The sequence below is a fragment of the Mobula birostris genome, chromosome 13 (genome assembly GCF_030028105.1).
Source record: "Mobula birostris isolate sMobBir1 chromosome 13, sMobBir1.hap1, whole genome shotgun sequence".
Taxonomy (NCBI): Eukaryota; Metazoa; Chordata; class Chondrichthyes; order Myliobatiformes; family Myliobatidae; genus Mobula; species Mobula birostris.
The window spans coordinates 21456864-21476462 of NC_092382.1; the positions used below are offsets into that span (position 1 = coordinate 21456864).

The following is a 19599-nucleotide window of genomic DNA, read 5'->3' on the forward strand; positions in this document are numbered from 1 at the left end:
TGTCCCTCACTCATGGTTCATAGAACTTCCTAATATATACGCCTGATACTTACAACATCTGAAGCATTGGTGGACAGTAATCGCCCTATTAACAAACGCAAAGGAACAACTACTGTTATCCAAATAAATGAAGGCATTTCCAGAGCAAAACGCTAAGCCCACTATGGTTTTGTCTAGCTTTAAACCCGCTCTCTAATTTACTGAATCGGACAAAAATCGGATATCAAAACAGGAAAAAAGAACACTAATGAATTATGCCTTGACACACTTGCTGTACAGAATGATTTGAAATTATTCGCTCTCTTGCATCAGAATGGCTAAAACAATTAATTCAAATAATGGAACTAATTTCCAAAGGTATAAACATGAGCATTTGACTAGAAAAGTACAAAACATTAAACATTATGAAAGGTGTAGTAGAGCTTGTAGTGTATGACAGAGCATCAGGACTCAATACAACAGATGGATCGATATGAAACATAAGTATATTAAGGATATTAACAAACAAAGAAAATAGATCATCGTGTGATAAAGAGAAATGTTTCAACAGAATTTACTTCAAAGCTTAAGATAATCTGCCAAACTGAGCTAAGTAGTAACAATATACCAAAGGCAATAAATACGTTCGCTCTGCCTGTGTTAATGTATTCCTTTGGCATGATATCTCGGTCTGGAGCCGATCTGGAAAACTTACAGAAAAAAAGAACTGAAATAACACTCGAGTGCACTTAGCACTGCCTACCACAGCATGAGGGAGAGGATTAATGGACATGAAAAAAAAAAAGAATTACTCAACGGTCAGATAAAAGTTCTCAGAATCAGAAACAGGGTTAATATCACCGATATATGTTGTGAGATTTATTGGCATTTATTTATATATAATTTTATGCTATATATAAATAATATACACACCCCCTTCTCGTCCATATTTAGTAGCTCGCACTTTGGCAGAAATTACAGGCTTCAGTTGTTCCCCATTCTGTACAAAACTGCTGAAGCTCTGTCAAATTGCATGGGAATCGTTAGTGAACTGCACTTTTTCATGTCCAGCCAAAAATGCTCAATTGGATTGAGGTCTGGACCCTTACTTAGCCTCCCCAGGGCATTAACTTTGTTGTTTTTAAGCTCTTCCTGCATAGCTTTGACTTTACGCTTGGGGTAATTGTGCTGCTGGAAAAATCTTTTCCCAAGTCGCAGTTCTGCAGACCACATCAGATTTTCTTCCAGGATTTCCCTGTTTTTTGCTACATTCATTTTACCCTCTATCTTCGCAAGCCTTCCAGGGCCTGCTGCAGTGAAGCATCCCCACAGCATGGTGCTTCATTGTAGGAATCGTGTGATTTTGATGATGTGCACCTCCTGACTGCAAGAGGGATAGATGGGGCTGAATTTGTCAGGAGTGTTCAAGAAGGATTCCTGACACAGTATGTGACCGTTCGACGAGAGGAGAGGCCATACTGGATCTAGTTCTTGGTAATGAACCTGGTCAGGTGGCAGACCTCTTGATGGGGGAGTATTTTGGTGAGAGTGACCACAACTCCCTTAGCTTCAGCATAGCTATGGAAAAGGGGAAAAAAAACCAGAAAAAATGGGAACGTGCGTAACTGGGGAAGGGCTAACTATGAAGGGATGAGGCAGGAACTGGCAAGAGTAGATTGGAAACAGATGTTCAAGGGTGAAAGCACAGAAGTAATGTGGAGGAAGTTTAGGGACAACTTGTGATGGGTTCTGGATAGTTTTGTCCCACTGAGACAAGGAAAAATGGTAGGAAATGGGAAGCGTGGCTGACAAAACACGTGAGGCAACTCGTCAAGAGAAAGAAGGAAGCATATGTTAGATATAAGAAGCAGGAAGCAGGAGGGGCTCATGAGAAATATAAGGTAGCCAGGAAGGAGTTTAAGAAAGGACTTAGGAGAGCTTGAAGGGGGCATGAGAAGCCTTTGGCATGTAGGATTAAGGAGAACCCCAAGGTGTTATGTGAAGAACAGAAGGATGACAAGAATGAAGGTGTGGCCACTAAAGGATAAAGAACATGTGCCTAGGGGCTAAGGAGGTTGAGGAAGTCCTAAATGAATACTTTGCTTCAGTATTCACAAGTGAAAAGGACCTTGATCGGGGTGAGGTTGAAATAGAACAGGCCTGTGTGCTGGACAATGTAGACATTAATGAAGAAGAAGTGTTGGATCTTCTTAGAAACATCAAGACTGATATGTCTCCAGGGCCAGACGTGATATACCCCAGGTTGCTGTGGGAAGTGAGAGAAGAGATTGCTGGAGCAGTAGCTATGATATTTGAATATTCTTTGGCTTCGGAGGTGCCGGATGATTGAAGAATGGCAAATGTAGTTCCCTTGTTTAAAAAAGGTAATAGGGAGAATCCTGGGAACTATAGACTGGTGAGTCTTATGTCGGTGGTCTGCAAACTATTGGAAAGGATTCTTAAGGATAGGATCTACGAGCATTTGGAGAAGTACAGGCTACTCAAGGATAGTCAACATGGCTTTGTGAAGGGAAGGTCGTGCCTCGCGAGCCTAATTGAGTTTTTTGAGGAGGTAACAAAATAAATTGATGAGGGTAGGGTGGTAGATGTGGTCTACATGGATTTTAGCAAGGCATTTGACTAGGTCCCCCACGACAGACTCATCCAGAAAGTCATGAGGCATGGGATCAGTGGAACCTTGGTAGTTTGGATAATTTTTAAAAATAGCTTACAGGAAGGTAGCAGAGGGTAGTAGTGGAAGGAATGTATTCTGCCTGGAGGTCGGTGACTAGTGAAGTGCTACAAAGATCTGTCCTGGGACCCCTGCTCTTTGTGATTTTTTTATAGATGACCTGGATGAAGAGGCAGAAGGATGGGTGAGTAAGTTTGCGGATGACACAAAGATTGGAGGAGTTGTGGATGGAGCTGTAGGTTGTCGAAGGCTACAAGAGGATACAGACAGGATGCAGAGTTGGGCAGAAAAGTGGCAGATGGAGTTCAATCAGGGTAAGTGTGAGGTGATGTATGTTGGAAGGACAAACCAGAAGGCTGAATACAGGGTTAATGGTCGGTTACTTAAGAGTGTGGATGAGCAGAGGGACCTCGGAGGTCAAATCCATACATCCCTCAGGGTTGTTATACTGGTTGATAGGGTAGTTAAGAAGGCCTGTGGAAAGCTAGGCTTCATTAATAGGGGGATTGAGTTCAAGAGGAGAGAGATCATGTTGCAACTCTCCAAATCTCTGGTGCGACCACACTTAGAGTATTGTGTTCAGTTCTGGTTACCTCGTTATAGGAACGATGTTGAAGCTATGGAGAGGGTGCAGAGGAGATTTACCAGGATGTTGCCTGGATTGGAAAAGAAGTCTTATGAGGCAAGGTTAGCAGAGCTGGGACTTTTCTCTTTGGAGCGTAGAAGGATGAGAGGGGACTTGATAGAGGTCTACAAGATTATGAGAGGCATAGATAGGGTGGATAGCCAGTACTTGTTTCCCAGGGCACGAATTGCAAACACCAGAGGGCATGTGTACAAAGTTAAGGGAGGGAAGTTTAGGGGAGACATCAGGAGTAAGTTTTTTACACAGAGGGCTGTGGGTGCCTGGAATGACTTGCCAGGGATGGTGGTGGAGGCTAAAACATTAGGGGTATTTAAGAGCATCTTAGACAGGCATATGGATGGAAGAAAAATAGAGGGTTACGGAGTAGTGTGGGTTATTTTAGGAATATATGGGTCGGCACAACATTGAGGGCCGAAGGGCCTGTAGTATTCTAGTGTCTAGTGTAGTGTTTGGCTTACACCAAATATAGCATTTAGTCTGAGGGCCAATAAGAACAATTTTGAGTTAATCAGACCTTCGAAGTTCAGGCTCTTCCAGATGCCTTCTGGCAAACTCTGGCCGAAATTTTTTGTGAGTTTTCTTTTTTCAACAGTGCTTTTGTCTTTGCCACTCTCCCATAAAGCTGTGACTGGTGAAGCGCCGGGCAACAGTTGTTGTCTGCGCAGTCTCTACAATCCCAGTGACTGAAGCTTGTAAATCCTCACAAGTTGTCGTAGGTCTCTTGGTGGCCTCCCTCACCAGTCCTCTTATTGCACGGTCACTCAGTTTGAGGACAGCTCCTCTCGGCAGATTTACAGCTGTGCCATATCCTTTCCATTTATTGATGATTGACTTAACTGTGACTTGGAAATGTTCTTATATCCATCTCCTGACTTGCACTTTTCAATAACCTATTTGCAGTGTTGCTTGTAGTGTTCTTTTGTTTTCAGGGTGTAGTTTTTTGCCAGGATACTGACTCACCAGCAGTTGGACCTTCCAGATACCGGTGTAATCAATTGAAACACCTTGACTGCACACAGGTGTCCAAAAATAGATCTCATTTAACTAATCATGTGACCTCTAAAACCAATTAGCTGCACCTGTGCAGAGGTGGTGTTACATTAAAAGAGGATGAATATTTATACAATCAATTATTTTGTGTTTTATATTTGGAATTGATTTAGATCACTTTAAATAGATGTTTTCACTTTGACTTACGTAAGTATTTTTATGTTGATCATTGTCAGAAAAGACACATGAAATCAAATGTCATTCAATGTTGTGAAACAATAAAACATGAAAAGAGAGAACATAGAAATCTACAGCACATTACGGGTCCTTCAGCCAGCAATGTTGCGCTGACCATGTAACCTACTCTAGAAAATGTCCAGTATTGCCCTACAGTATAACCCTCTATTTTTCTAAGCTCTGTATACATATCTCAGAGTCTCTGAATGGACCCTATTGTGTCCGCCTCTACCATCTTGCTGGCAGTGCATTCCATGCACCCACCTGTATCTGCATGACATCCCTCTGTACCTAATTCCAAGCACCTTGAAATATCACCCCTCATTTAACCATTTCAGCACTTGGAAAAAGCCTCTGTCTATCTACAAGGTCAATGCCTGTCATCTTATACACCTCTATCCGGTCACCTCTCATCATCCATCGCTCCAAGGAGAAAAGGTCAAGTTCAGTCATCGGATTGTCATAAGGCATGCTCTCCAGTCCAAGCAACATCCTTATAAATCTCCTCTGCATTCTCTCTACGGTGTCCACATCCTTCCTGTAGTGAGGTGACCAAAACTGAACACAGTATCCAAGTGAGGTCTAACTATGGTCTTATATGGCTTTAAGCATCATGTGGATAGTCAGAGGCTTTTTTTCCCCACGGCTGAAATGGCTAACACGGGAGGCCACAATTTTAAGGTGCTTGGATGTAGGTACAGAGGAGATGTCAGGGGTAAGTTTTTTTTTTTACGGAAAGTGTTGAGTGGGTGGGATAGTCTGCTAGCGACGGTGGTGGACACGGATACGATAGGGTTTTTTAAGAGTCTCCTGGATAGGGACATGGAGCTTGGAAAGATAGAGGGTTATGGGTAACCCTAGGGAATATTTAAAGTAAATACATGTACGCACAGCATTCTAGGCCGAAGGGCCTGTATTATGCTGTAGGGTTTCTGTGTTTCTGTTTCTGTCTCACAGGTCTCGAAATCAATCCCACAACTAATGAAAGCACTCACACCATACGCCTTCTGAACAACACTGTCAACCTCCACAGCAGCTTTGAGTGTCTTATGGACACAAACCCCAAGATCCCTCTGATCCGCCACACTGCCAAGAGTCTGACCATTAATATTATATTCTGTATTAAAATTTGATACCCCTGGTCACCGTTCTAAATGCAGAATTCGAACAATCTACAACTATCCTTTGCCTTCTGTGAGCAAGCCAATTCTGAATTCACAAAGCAACGTCTCTTGGATCCCATGCCTCATTACTTTCTGAATGAGCCTTGCCTGGGGAACCTTGTCAAATGTCTTCCTGAAATCCATATACTTTATACTTCATTGTCGCCGAACAATTGGTACAATCATCACAGTGATATTTAATTCTGCGCTTCTCACTCCCTGGATTACAAATATTAAATATTAAAACTATTAAAAATAGTTAAAATTAGTAAATATTAAAAGATTAAATTGTAAATCATAAATAGAAAATAGAAAACTGGGAAGTAAGGTAGTGCAAAAAAGCCGAGAGGTAGGTCCAGATATTTGGAGGGTACGGCCCGGATCCGGGTCAGGATCCGTTCAGCAGTCTTATCACAGTTGGAAAGAAGCTGTTCCCGAATCTGACCATACGAGTCTTCAAGCTCCTGAACCTTCTCCCGGAGGGAAGAGGAACGAAAAGTGTGTTGGCTGGGTGGGTCGTGTCCTTGATTATCCTGGCAGCACTGCTCCGACAGCTTGCGGTGTAAAGTGAGCCCACGGACGGAAGATTGGTTTCTGTGATGTGCTGTGCCGTGTTCACGATCTTCTGCAGCTTCTTTCGGTCTTAGAGAGGACAACTTCCGTACCAGGTTGTGATGCACCCTAGAAGAATGCTTTCTACAGTGCATCTATAAAAAATAATGAGGGTTTTAGGGGAGAAGCCAAATTTATTTAGTTTTCTCAGGAAATAAAGGCACTGGTGGGCCTTCTTGGCAGTTAACTCTGCGTGGTTGGACCAAGTCTGGTCATTTGTGATATTGACCACGAGGAACTTAAAGATTTTGACCTGTTCCACTTGCGCACCATCGATGGGTCATGCGGTCCGCTACTCCTCGTTAAGGGATAGGTGATTGTCTTCGCACCATGCCAACAGGTTCTTAATTTCCTCTCTGTACTCAAACTCATCATTACCCGAGATACGGCCTACAATTGTTGTGTCATCAGCAAACTTACATATTGAGTTTGATAGAAACTTGGATACACAATCATGGGTGTACAGTGAGTACAGCAGGGGGCTGAGTACACAGCCTTGTGGGGCACCGGTGCTCAGAGTGATTGTAGAGGAGAGCTTGTCCCCTATTTTTACAGCCTGGGTCCTGTCTGTGAGGAAGTTGAAGATCCAGCTGCAGATCAGAGTGCTAAGGCCCAGGTTCTGGAGCTTAGGAATCAGTTTATTTGGAATGATGGTATTAAAGGCAGAGCTGTAGTCAATGAAACAGAGCCTTACGTATGCGTCTTTATTTTCCAGGTGTTGTAAGGAGGAATGTAGGGCCAGAGAGATGGCATCTGCCATTGACCTGTTGCTCCGGTATGCTAATTGCAAAGCGTCGAGGTTGACCGGTAGGCTGTAGTTGGTGTGTGCCATAACCAATCCCTCGAAGCACTTCATAGCAATTGATGTCAGAGCCACAGGTCGATAGTCATTCAGGCATGCCACCTTGCTCTTCTTCGGCACTGGGATTATCGTTGCCTTCTTAAAACACGAGGGGATCTTAGACTGAAGGAAGGAGCAGTCGAAGATGTCAGCAAACACTCCAGCTAGCTCGCTTGCACAGGCCCGGAGAACCCGTCCTGGGATGCCATCTGGGCCCGTCGCCTTCCTTGGATTTATCTTCAGGAAGGTCCTTCTAACGTCCTCCTCAGTGCCGATGAATCTCGATGTCACCAGGTGTGGTTCATCCGGAGGGAGCGGGACGCTCCTCTTCTGTTCGAATCACATACACCAGATCCACTGTTCTACCTTCATCAATGTGTTTTGTTGCATCCGCAAAGAATTCAATCAGGTCCGTAAAGCATGACCTGCCCTTGACAGAGCGATGTTGACTATCCTTAATCAGATTATTTATCTCCAAATGCTCATAATCCTGCCTCTCAGAATCTTCTCTAACAACTTGCCCATCACTGAAGTAAGATTCATCGCTCTGTTATTTACTGGGTTATCTCCAGACCCTTCCTTGTACAAAGGAACAAGATTTGCAAACCTCCAATCCGCTAGTATTTCTCCTGACCATATTAATGATGCAAAGATCATCGTCAGAGGCTCAGCAATCTCCTCCTTCACTTCTCACGGCAGCCTGGGATATATCTCCTGCAGTCCTGGTGACATATCTAACTTAATACATTTCAAAAGCTCCAGCACATCCTCTTTCTTCATGTCGATACACTCAAGTAGCTCAGGATATTAAAATAATCGACAGATTGAGAACCATCTGTTGAGAATGTAGCGTGAATTCTAACAGAATCAACTTGACATTGCTGGCGAACCCCAACGATTTGTTATACTTGCATGGCATTCCCTGAACTCCAGTGATAATTGTTACAAAAGTTGGTGATACGTTATTATTATTATTCAGGTGCCTTGCTGTTCGGCGTAGGCGATCATGCCTCTCCATCCATCACCGTCCCTGACCCTCTGAATCGTAGTTGTTGCCTCCCCTGTTTCTAACCATAATGTTAATCCACCTATAATTTTCATTCTCCGTCTGCCTCTGCTTCTTCTTCCTTCCAGCTTTCCAGTTGTACCTAAATGTTCTAATCTCTCTCTTCGCATGATGTGTCCAAAGAACTTGGATTGCTGTTAATCTGTCTTTTTAAAGTAATGTACATCTTGTTTTTGTTCACTGTAGAACTTCTTCGTTGATTATCCTGCCCTTATATGCTATGCATAGCATTCTTCTGAGGAACCACATCTCTACTCCATTGATTTTTTGTCCCACTGCATTTGTGATGGTCCATGGCTCGCAACCATACATCAATATATCCTAACGGGAGTAAGGGGAGGCCGTGGCTGACAAGGGAAGCAATGGACAGTATAAAAATAAAAGAGAAGTATAATATAGCAAAGACGAGTGGGAAGCCGGAGGATTGGGAAACTTTTAAAGAGCAACAGAAGGTAACTAAAAAGGCAACACGCGGAGAAAAAATGAGGTTGGAAGGTAAACTAACCAAGAATATAAAGGAGGATAGTAAAAGTTTCTTTAGGTGTGTAAAAAGGGGAAAAAAATGGTTAAGACCAAAATTGGGCCCTTGAAGACAGAAGCGGGTGAATTTATTATGGGGAATAAGGAAATGGCAGACGAGTTGAACAGGTACTTTGGATCTGTCTTCACTAGGGAAGACACAAACAATCTCCCAGATGTAATAGTGGCCAAAGGACCTAGGGTAATGGATGAATTGAAGGAAATTTATATTAGGCAGGAAATGGTGTCGGATAGGCTGTTGGGTCTGAAGGCTGATAAGTCCCCGGGACCTGATGGTCTGCATCCCAGGGTACTTAAGGAGGTGGCTTTAGAAATCGTGGACGTATTGGTAATCATTTTCCAATGTTATATAGATTCAGGATCAGTTCCTGTGGATTGGAGGGTGGCTAATTTTGTCCCTCTCTTCAAGAAGGGAGGAGGACAGAAAACAGGGAATTATAGAGCAGTTAGCCTGATGTTGGTGGTGGGAAAGATGCTGGAGTCAATTATAAAGGATGAAATTACGACACATCTGGATAGTAGTAACAGGATTGGTCTGAGTCAGCATGGATTTACAAAGGGGAAATCGTGTTTGTCTAATCTTGTAGAATTTTTTGAGGATGTAACTATGAAAATGGACAACGGAGAGCCAATGAATGTAGTGTACCTGGATTTTCAGAAAGCCTTTGATAAAGTCCCACATAGGAGATTAGTAGGCAAAATTAGGGCACATGGTATTAGGGGCAGAGTACTGACATGGATTGAAAATTGGCTGGCTGACAGGAAACAAAGAGTAGCGATTAATGGGTCCCTTTCGGAATGGCAGGCGGTGACCAGTGGGGTACCGCAGGGTTCAGTGCTGGGACCGCAGCTGTTTACTATATATATATATTAATCATTTAGTTGAGGGAATTAAAAATAACATTAGCAAATTTGCTGATGACACAAAGCTGGGTGGCAGTGTGAAATGTGAGGAGGATGTTATGAGAATGCCGAGTGACTTGGACAGGCTGGGTGAGTGGGCAAATGCATGGCAGTTGCAGTTTAATGTGGATATATGTGAGGTTATCCACTTTGGTGGTAGAACAGGAAGGCAGATTATTATCTAAATGGAATCAAGTTAGGAAAAGGGGAAGTACAATGAGATCTAGGTGTCCTTGTTCATCAGTCACTGAAAGTAAGCATGCAGGTACAGCAGGCAGTGAAGAAAGCTAATGGCATGCTGGCCTTGATAACAAGGGGAATTGAGTATAAGAGCAAAGAGGTCCTTCTGCAGCTGTACAGGGCCCTGGTGAGACCACACCTGGAGTACTGTGTGCAGTTTTGGTCTCCAAATTTGAGCAAGGACATTCTTGCTATTGAGGGAGTGCAGCGTAGGTTCACAAGGTTAATTTCTGGGATGGCGGGACTGTCAGATGTCGAAAGATTGGAGCGAGTGGGCTTGTATACACTGGAATTTAGAAGGCTGAGAGGGGATCTTATTGAAACATATAAGATTATTAAGGGATTGGACACGCTGGAGGCAGGAAGCATGTTCCCGCTGATGGGTGAGTCCAGAACCAGAGGCCACAGTTTAAGAATAAGGGGTAGGCCATTTAGAACGGAGTTGAGGACAAACATTTTCACCCAGGGAGTGGTGGATATATGGAATGCTCTGACCCAGAAGGCTGTGGAGGCCAAGTCTCTGGATTCTTTCAGAAAAGAGATGGATAGAGCTCTTAAAGGTAGCGGAATCAAAGGTTATGGGGTAAGGCAGGAACTGGATACTGATTGTGGATGATCAGCCATGATCACAGTGAATGGCGGTGCTGGCTCAAAGGGCCGAATGGCCCACTCCTGCACCTATTGTCTATTGTCTAATATAGGAGGAATGCAGCAGCTGAGAGTTCTAAGGCGGATGTCAATCGTTATTTCCTTGTTCGTTAGGATGTTTCTCATTTCTGTCAATGCTGTTCTTGCCATTGCTATTCTTGCTTTTATGTCTGTTTCGCATTTGCCATCAGATGTTACCCATGATCCAAGGTAATTGAAGTTGTGAACTTGTTTCAGGATTTCATTTGCGATCCCACAGTTTGGATATCAGGTTTCTTTGATATTACCATTACTTCAGCTTTCTTTTTGTTTAAGGTTAGGCCAAGTCTTTCGCTCTCTGTGTTGATGGTAGATGCTAGTTTCTTAAAATTTACTTCACTGTTTGCTATCAGTACTGAGCGGAGGTTGTTGATATTGTATCCTCCCATGCTTATTCCAGGTAGGTCTTGTATGGTTCTCATGATGTTTTCACTGTACAGGGAGAACAGGTCTGGTGATAGAACACAACCCTGTCTGACTCCTCGCTTTATTGGCTGATATTCACCAATCTCATTGTCTATCTGTATGGCTGCACTTTGTTGCCAGTGAGATTCCTGGTTATTCTAAGATCTTTCCCGTCGATATTAACATCTTTAAGCATTTTCAAGATGACCTGGAGTTTCACTGTGTCAAAGGCTTTTGTGTAGTCAATGAAACAGAAGTATAGGTCTTCTTGTACTTCTATTGATCTTTCGATAATATTCCTGAGAGTATGAGTGGTGTTTGATGTCCCCTTGCCTTCGACAAAGCCGCACTGTTCTTCACTGATCTCTGGTTTGATTTTGTTTCTTATTCTGAGCATCATGATTCTAGGAAGAATCTTTGTGGGGTGGTTCATTAAACTAATTGTTCTGTGCTGTCCACACTCTGTTGCACCTGGTTTCTTTGGCAGTGCAATAAACAATGTCTTTAAAAGATCTTCTGGTACTTTGCCACCGTTGTATATTCTATTCAATAAGGTTGCTAATTTCTCTGCACCAAAATCGTCTAGCGCTTCATACAGTTCAACCAGAATGTTATCTGGTCCCGATGATTTCCCCTTTCACATTTTCTTCATAGTATGTTCCACTCCTTCTTTCAGTTTTGGCAACAACATATGTAACTGATTCCCTTCGCGTTTACCAAACCCCGACTGATGCGACTAGTCAGCATAATAAGCACCATAAATGCACAACGCGGAATACAATGTAGATAGAGAACAGTACATGGCTCCGACACACAGGCTCAGTGCTGATACAGGGTCTTCCACCAAAAATATTGACACACCCTGTGTCTTGTTCAATAATTCCAGCATTTTGTTTTATTTATTTTAAAGATTTTTTGCCAAATGTTGTTTTGGATGTATGACGCCTACATTGTGTTTAACAACGTGCCATGTAACTATCTGATAATAACCAGGTGATATGCTCAAATAAATTTTGATCGGAGTTCTGGGGATAATTATGGTCTTAAAGTCCTGCTAAAGAAACTGTAACGGTTTAGGACTAGATGTCTTGATGCTGTGGGTGGGATTGCGTTGTTAGGGATGTCAGAATGTTTCTATGTTGAATCAAATCGTATATTGCCATAGGTGTCAATGCCAGGCGATGTTAAAATGAAAGGAGACGGTGAGAATCAGTTGTGACTGAGAAATCTGTATAATTCAGTGATGAGAGGAATAGATGTCCCATTGGTCAGCAGAAATGTTTCACTCCGCACTGCTGTAATACTTGTCCGTTACCCACCAGAGCGCCACCAGTGGTAGGAGGACTAAAACAGTGGGCGCTGTCTGCTCAACCTGCCTTGTGATTCCGTAGACACTTCACTCCCGGTCCAAAAAACAAGATTGGTTCTTAAAAGAGATTTGCCTGCAATATAGCGAGTTGATACCCTGGAGAATCCTGGCCCAGTGTACAATCCATGGAGAGAGGGGAAATGGACATTGTGTGACTGTGGGTGGATGAATCCTGGCCCAGTGTACAGTCCATGGGGAGAGTGGAAATGGACATTGTGTGACTGTGGGTGGATGAATCCTGGCCCAGTGTACAATCCATGGAGAGACTGGAAATGGACATTGTGTGACTGTGGGTGGATGAATCCTGGCCCAGTGTACAATCCATGGAGAGATCGGAAATGGACATTGTGTGACTGTGGGTGGATGAATCCTGGCCCAGTGTACAATCCATGGAGAGATCGGAAATGGACATTGTGTGACTGTGGGTGGATGAATCCTGGCCCAGTGTACAATCCATGGAGAGAGTGGAAATGGACATTGTGTGACTGTGGGTGGATGAATCCTGGCCCAGTGTACAATCCATGGAGAGAGGGGAAATGGACACTGTGTGACTGTGGGTGGATGAATCCTGGCCCAGTGTACAGTCCATGGAGAGACTGGAAATGGACATTGTGTGACTGTGGGTGGATGAATCCTGGCCCAGTGTACAATCCATGGAGAGACTGGAAATGGACATTGTGTGACTGTGGGTGGATGAATCCTGGCCCAGTGTACAATCCATGGAGAGACTGGAAATGGACATTGTGTGACTGTGGGTGGATGAATCCTGGCCCAGTGGACAATCCATGGAGAGAGGGGAAATGGACATTGTGTGACTGTGGGTGGATGAATCCTGGCCCAGTGCACAATCCATGGAGAGAGGGGAAATGGACACTGTGTGACTGTGGGTGGATGAATCCTGGCCCAGTGTACAATCCATGGAGAGAGTGGAAATGGACATTGTGTGACTGTGGGTGGATGAATCCTGGCCCAGTGTACAATCCATGGAGAGACTGGAAATGGACATTGTGTGACTGTGGGTGGATGAATCCTGGCCCAGTGTACAATCCATGGAGAGACTGGAAATGGACATTGTGTGACTGTGGGTGGATGAATCCTGGCCCAGTGTACAATCCATGGAGAGACTGGAAATGGACATTGTGTGACTGTGGGTGGATGAATCCTGGCCCAGTGTACAATCCATGGAGAGAGGGGAAATGGACATTGTGTGACTGTGGGTGGATGAATCCTGGCCCAGTGTACAATCCATGGAGAGAGTGGAAATGGATATTGTGTGACTGTGGGTGGATGAATCCTGGCCCAGTGTACAATCCATGGAGAGACTGGAAATGGACATTGTGTGACTGTGAGTGGATGAATCCTGGCCCAGTGTACAATCCATGGGGAGAGTGGAAATGGACATTGTGTGACTGTGGGTGGATGAATCCTGGCCCAGTGTACAATCCATGGAGAGACTGGAAATGGACATTGTGTGACTGTGGGTGGATGAATCCTGGCCCAGTGTACAATCCATGGAGAGAGTGGAAATGGACATTGTGTGACTGTGGGTGGATGAATCCTGGCCCAGTGTACAATGCATGGAGAGAGTGGAAATGGACATTGTGTGACTGTGGGTGGATGAATCCTGGCCCAGTGTACAATCCATGGAGAGAGGGGAAATGGACATTGTGTGACTGTGGGTGGATGAATCCTGGCCCAGTGTACAGTCCATGGAGAGAGTGGAAATGGACACTGTGTGACTGTGGGTGGATGAATCCTGGCCCAGTGTACAATCCATGGGGAGATCGGAAATGGACATTGTGTGACTGTGGGTGGATGAATCCTGGCCCAGTGTACAATCCATGGAGAGACTGGAAATGGACATTGTGTGACTGTGGGTGGATGAATCCTGGCCCAGTGGACAATCCATGGAGAGATCGGAAATGGACATTGTGTGACTGTGGGTGGATGAATCCTGGCCCAGTGTACAATCCATGGGGAGAGGGGAAATGGACATTGTGTGACTGTGGGTGGATGAATCCTGGCCCAGTGGACAATCCATGGAGAGAGTGGAAATGCACATTGTGTGACTGTGGGTGGATGAATCCTGGCCCAGTGTACAGTCCATGGGGAGAGGGGAAATGGACATTGTGTGACTGTGGGTGGATGAATCCTGGCCCAGTGTACAATCCATGGAGAGACTGGAAATGGACGTTGTGTGACTGTGGGTGGATGAATTCTGGCCCAGTGTACAATCCATGGAGAGATCGGAAATGCACATTGTGTGACTGTGGGTGGATGAATCCTGGCCCAGTGTACAGTCCATGGAGAGAGTGGAAATGGACACTGTGTGACTGTGGGTGGATGAATCCTGGCCCAGTGTACAATCCATGAGAGAGGGGAAATGGACATTGTGTGACTGTGGGTGGATGAATCCTGGCCCAGTGTACAATCCATGGAGAGAGGGGAAATGGACACTGTGTGACTGTGGGTGGATGAATCCTGGCCCAGTGTACAATCCATGGAGAGAGTGGAAATGCACATTGTGTGACTGTGGGTGGATGAATCCTGGCCCAGTGTACAGTCCATGGAGAGACTGGAAATGGACATTGTGTGACTGTGGGTGGATGAATCCTGGCCCAGTGTACAATCCATGGGGAGATCGGAAATGGACATTGTGTGACTGTGGGTGGATGAATCCTGGCCCAGTGTACAGTCCATGGAGAGAGGGGAAATGGACATTGTGTGACTGTGGGTGGATGAATCCTGGCCCAGTGTACAATCCATGGAGAGGTCGGAAATGGACATTGTGTGACTGTGGGTGGATGAATCCTGGCCCAGTGGACAATCCATGGAGAGACTGGAAATGGACATTGTGTGACTGTGGGTGGATGAATCCTGGCCTAGTGGACAATCCATGGGGAGATCGGAAATGGACATTGTGTGACTGTGGGTGGATGAATCCTGGCCCAGTGTACAATCCATGGAGAGATCGGAAATGCACATTGTGTGACTGTGGGTGGATGAATCCTGGCCCAGTGGACAATCCATGGAGAGAGGGGAAATGGACATTGTGTGACTGTGGGTGGATGAATCCTGGCCCAGTGTACAATCCATGGAGAGAGTGGAAATGGACATTGTGTGACTGTGGGTGGATGAATCCTGGCCCAGTGGACAATCCATGGAGAGAGGGGAAATGGACATTGTGTGACTGTGGGTGGATGAATCCTGGCCCAGTGGACAATCCATGGAGAGAGGGGAAATGGACATTGTGTGACTGTGGGTGGATGAATCCTGGCCCAGTGTACAGTCCATGGAGAGATCGGAAATGGACACTGTGTGACTGTGGGTGGATGAATCCTGGCCCAGTGTACAATCCATGGAGAGAGGGGAAATGGACATTGTGTGACTGTGGGTGGATGAATCCTGGCCCAGTGGACAATCCATGGAGAGAGGGGAAATGGACATTGTGTGACTGTGGGTGGATGAATCCTGGCCCAGTGTACAATCCATGGAGAGATCGGAAATGGACATTGTGTGACTGTGGGTGGATGAATCCTGGCCCAGTGTACAGTCCATGGGGAGATTTGAAATGGACACTGTGTGACTGTGGGTGGATGAATCCTGGCCCAGTGGACAGTCCATGGAGAGAGTGGAAATGGACACTGTGTGACTGTGGGTGGATGAATTCTGGCCCAGTGTACAATCCATGGAGAGAGGGGAAATGGACATTGTGTGACTGTGGGTGGATGAATCCTGGCCCAGTGTACAATCCATGGAGAGAGGGGAAATGGACATTGTGTGACTGTGGGTGGATGAATCCTGGCCCAGTGTACAATCCATGGAGAGAGGGGAAATGGACATTGTGTGACTGTGGGTGGATGAATCCTGGCCCAGTGTACAATCCATGGAGAGATCGGAAATGCACATTGTGTGACTGTGGGTGGATGAATCCTGGCCCAGTGTACAATCCATGGGGAGAGGGGAAATGGACATTGTGTGACTGTGGGTGGATGAATCCTGGCCCAGTGCACAATCCATGGAGAGAGGGGAAATGGACATTGTGTGACTGTGGGTGGATGAATCCTGGCCCAGTGTACAGTCCATGGAGAGACTGGAAATGGACATTGTGTGACTGTGGGTGGATGAATCCTGGCCCAGTGTACAATCCATGGAGAGAGGGGAAATGGACATTGTGTGACTGTGGGTGGATGAATCCTGGCCCTGTGTACAATCCATGGAGGGAGGGGAAATGGACATTGTGTGACTGTGGGTGGATGAATCCTGGCCCAGTGGACAATCCATGGGGAGAGTGGAAATGGACATTGTGTGACTGTGGGTGGATGAATCCTGGCCCAGTGTACAATCCATGGGGAGAGTGGAAATGGACATTGTGTGACTGTGGGTGGATGAATCCTGGCCCAGTGGACAATCCATGGAGAGAGGGGAAATGGACACTGTGTGACTGTGGGTGGATGAATCCTGGCCCAGTGTACAGTCCATGGAGAGAGGGGAAATGGACATTGTGTGACTGTGGGTGGATGAATCCTGGCCCAGTGTACAATCCATGGAGAGAGGGGAAATGGACATTGTGTGACTGTGGGTGGAGGAATCCTGGCCCAGTGTACAGTCCATGGAGAGAGTGGAAATGGACATTGTGTGACTGTGGGTGGAGAATCCTGGCCCAGTGTACAATCCATGGAGAGAGTGGAAATGGACATTGTGTGACTGTGGGTGGATGAATCCTGGCCCAGTGTACAGTCCATGGAGAGACTGGAAATGGACATTGTGTGACTGTGGGTGGATGAATCCTGGCCCAGTGTACAGTCCATGGAGAGACTGGAAATGGACATTGTGTGAATGTGGGTGGATGAATCCTGGCCCAGTGTACAATCCATGGAGAGACTGGAAATGGACATTGTGTGACTGTGGGTGGATGAATCCTGGCCCAGTGTACAGTGCATGGAGAGACTGGAAATGGACATTGTGTGACTGTGGGTGGATGAATCCTGGCCCAGTGTACAATCCATGGAGAGAGGGGAAATGGACACTGTGTGACTGTGGGTGGATGAATCCTGGCCCAGTGTACAATCCATGGAGAGACTGGAAATGGACATTGTGTGACTGTGGGTGGATGAATCCTGGCCCAGTGGACAATCCATGGAGAGAGGGGAAATGGACATTGTGTGACTGTGAGTGGATGAATCCTGGCCCAGTGGACAATCCATGGGGAGATCGGAAATGGACATTGTGTGACTGTGGGTGGATGAATCCTGGCCCAGTGTACAGTCCATGGAGAGACTGGAAATGGACATTGTGTGACTGTGGGTGGATGAATCCTGGCCCAGTGTACAATCCATGGAGAGACTGGAAATGGACATTGTGTGACTGTGGGTGGATGAATCCTGGCCCAGTGGACAATCCATGGAGAGAGGGGAAATGGACATTGTGTGACTGTGAGTGGATGAATCCTGGCCCAGTGGACAATCCATGGAGAGAGGGGAAATGGACATTGTGTGACTGTGAGTGGATGAATCCTGGCCCAGTGTACAGTCCATGGAGAGAGTGGAAATGGACACTGTGTGACTGTGGGTGGATGAATCCTGGCCCAGTGTACAATCCATGGAGAGAGTGGAAATGAACATTGTGTGACTGTGGGTGGATGAATCCTGGCCCAGTGTACAATCCATGGAGAGAGGGGAAATGAACATTGTGTGACTGTGGGTGGATGAATCCTGGCCCAGTGTACAATCCATGGAGAGAGTGGAAATGGACATTGTGTGACTGTGGGTGGATGAATCCTGGCCCAGTGTACAGTCCATGGGGAGATCGGAAATGGACATTGTGTGACTGTGGGTGGATGAATCCTGGCCCAGTGGACAATCCATGGGGAGATCGGAAATGGACATTGTGTGACTGTGGGTGGATGAATCCTGGCCCAGTGTACAATCCATGGAGAGACTGGAAATGGACATTGTGTGACTGTGGGTGGATGAATCCTGGCCCAGTGTACAATCCATGGAGAGAGTGGAAATGGACACTGTGTGACTGTGGGTGGATGAATCCTGGCCCAGTGTACAATCCATGGAGAGAGGGGAAATGGACATTGTGTGACTGTGGGTGGATGAATCCTGGCCCAGTGTACAATCCATGGAGAGAGGGGAAATGGACATTGTGTGACTGTGGGTGGATGAATCCTGGCCCAGTGGACAATCCATGGGGAGAGGGGAAATGGACATTGTGTGACTGTGGGTGGATGAATCCTGGCCCAGTGTACAGTCCATGGAGAGAGTGGAAATGGACATTGTGTGACTGTGGGTGGATGAATCCTGGCCCAGTGTACAATCCATGGAGAGAGTGGAAATGGACATTGTGTGACTGTGGGTGGATGAATCCTGGCCCAGTGCACATTCCATGGAGAGAGTGGAAAAGGACACTGTGTGACTGTGGGTGGATGAATCCTGGCCCAGTGTACAATCCATGGGGAGATCGGAAATGGACATTGTGTGACTGTGGGTGGATGAATCCTGGCCCAGTGTACAATCCATGGAGAGAGGGGAAATGGACATTGTGTGACTGTGGGTGGATGAATCCTGGCCCAGTGTACAGTCCATGGAGAGAGGGGAAATGGACATTGTGTGACTGTGGGTGGATGAATCCTGGCCCAGTGTACAATCCATGGAGAGAGGGGAAATGGACATTGTGTGACTGTGGGTGGATGAATCCTGGCCCAGTGGACAATCCATGGAGAGAGGGGAAATGGACATTGTGTGACTGTGGGTGGATGAATCCTGGCCCAGTGGACAATCCATGGGGAGATCGGAAATGAACATTGTGTGACTGTGGGTGGATGAATCCTGGCCCAGTGCACAATCCATGGAGAGAGGGGAAATGGACATTGTGTGACTGTGGGTGGATGAATCCTGGCCCAGTGTACAATCCATGGAGAGATCGGAAATGGACATTGTGTGACTGTGGGTGGATGAATCCTGGCCCAGTGGACAATCCATGGGGAGAGTGGAAATGGACATTGTGTGACTGTGAGTGGATGAATCCTGGCCCAGTGGACAATCCATGGAGAGAGGGGAAATGGACATTGTGTGACTGTGGGTGGATGAATCCTGGCCCAGTGTACAGTCCATGGAGAGACTGGAAATGGACATTGTGTGACTGTGGGTGGATGAATCCTGGCCCAGTGTACAATCCATGGAGAGACTGGAAATGGACATTGTGTGACTGTGGGTGGATGA

At 46.1% G+C, this 19599-nt stretch overlaps 3 protein-coding genes across 5 annotated transcripts in view; 2 read left to right on the top strand and 1 right to left on the bottom strand.

Annotated features, from left to right (window-relative positions):
- LOC140208517 (NACHT, LRR and PYD domains-containing protein 3-like) overlaps positions 1–19599 on the bottom strand; it is a 467255-nt gene that overhangs the window by 264224 nt on the left and 183432 nt on the right. The window lies entirely within an intron of this gene.
- The window catches only part of LOC140208556 (uncharacterized), a 211476-nt gene that overhangs the window by 72051 nt on the left and 119826 nt on the right, over positions 1–19599 (top strand). The gene's annotated exons all lie outside the window — the stretch shown is intronic.
- The window catches only part of LOC140208512 (NACHT, LRR and PYD domains-containing protein 3-like), a 62256-nt gene that overhangs the window by 7957 nt on the left and 34700 nt on the right, over positions 1–19599 (top strand). The window contains exon 3 of one of the 2 annotated variants that reach the window (XM_072277235.1): positions 2827–2985. The exons of the other annotated variant lie outside the window; for it this stretch is intronic. Coding sequence (XP_072133336.1) covers positions 2827–2985 — 159 coding nt within the window. The remainder of the gene's footprint in view (positions 1–2826; positions 2986–19599) is intronic. 2 annotated transcript variants of the gene reach the window in all.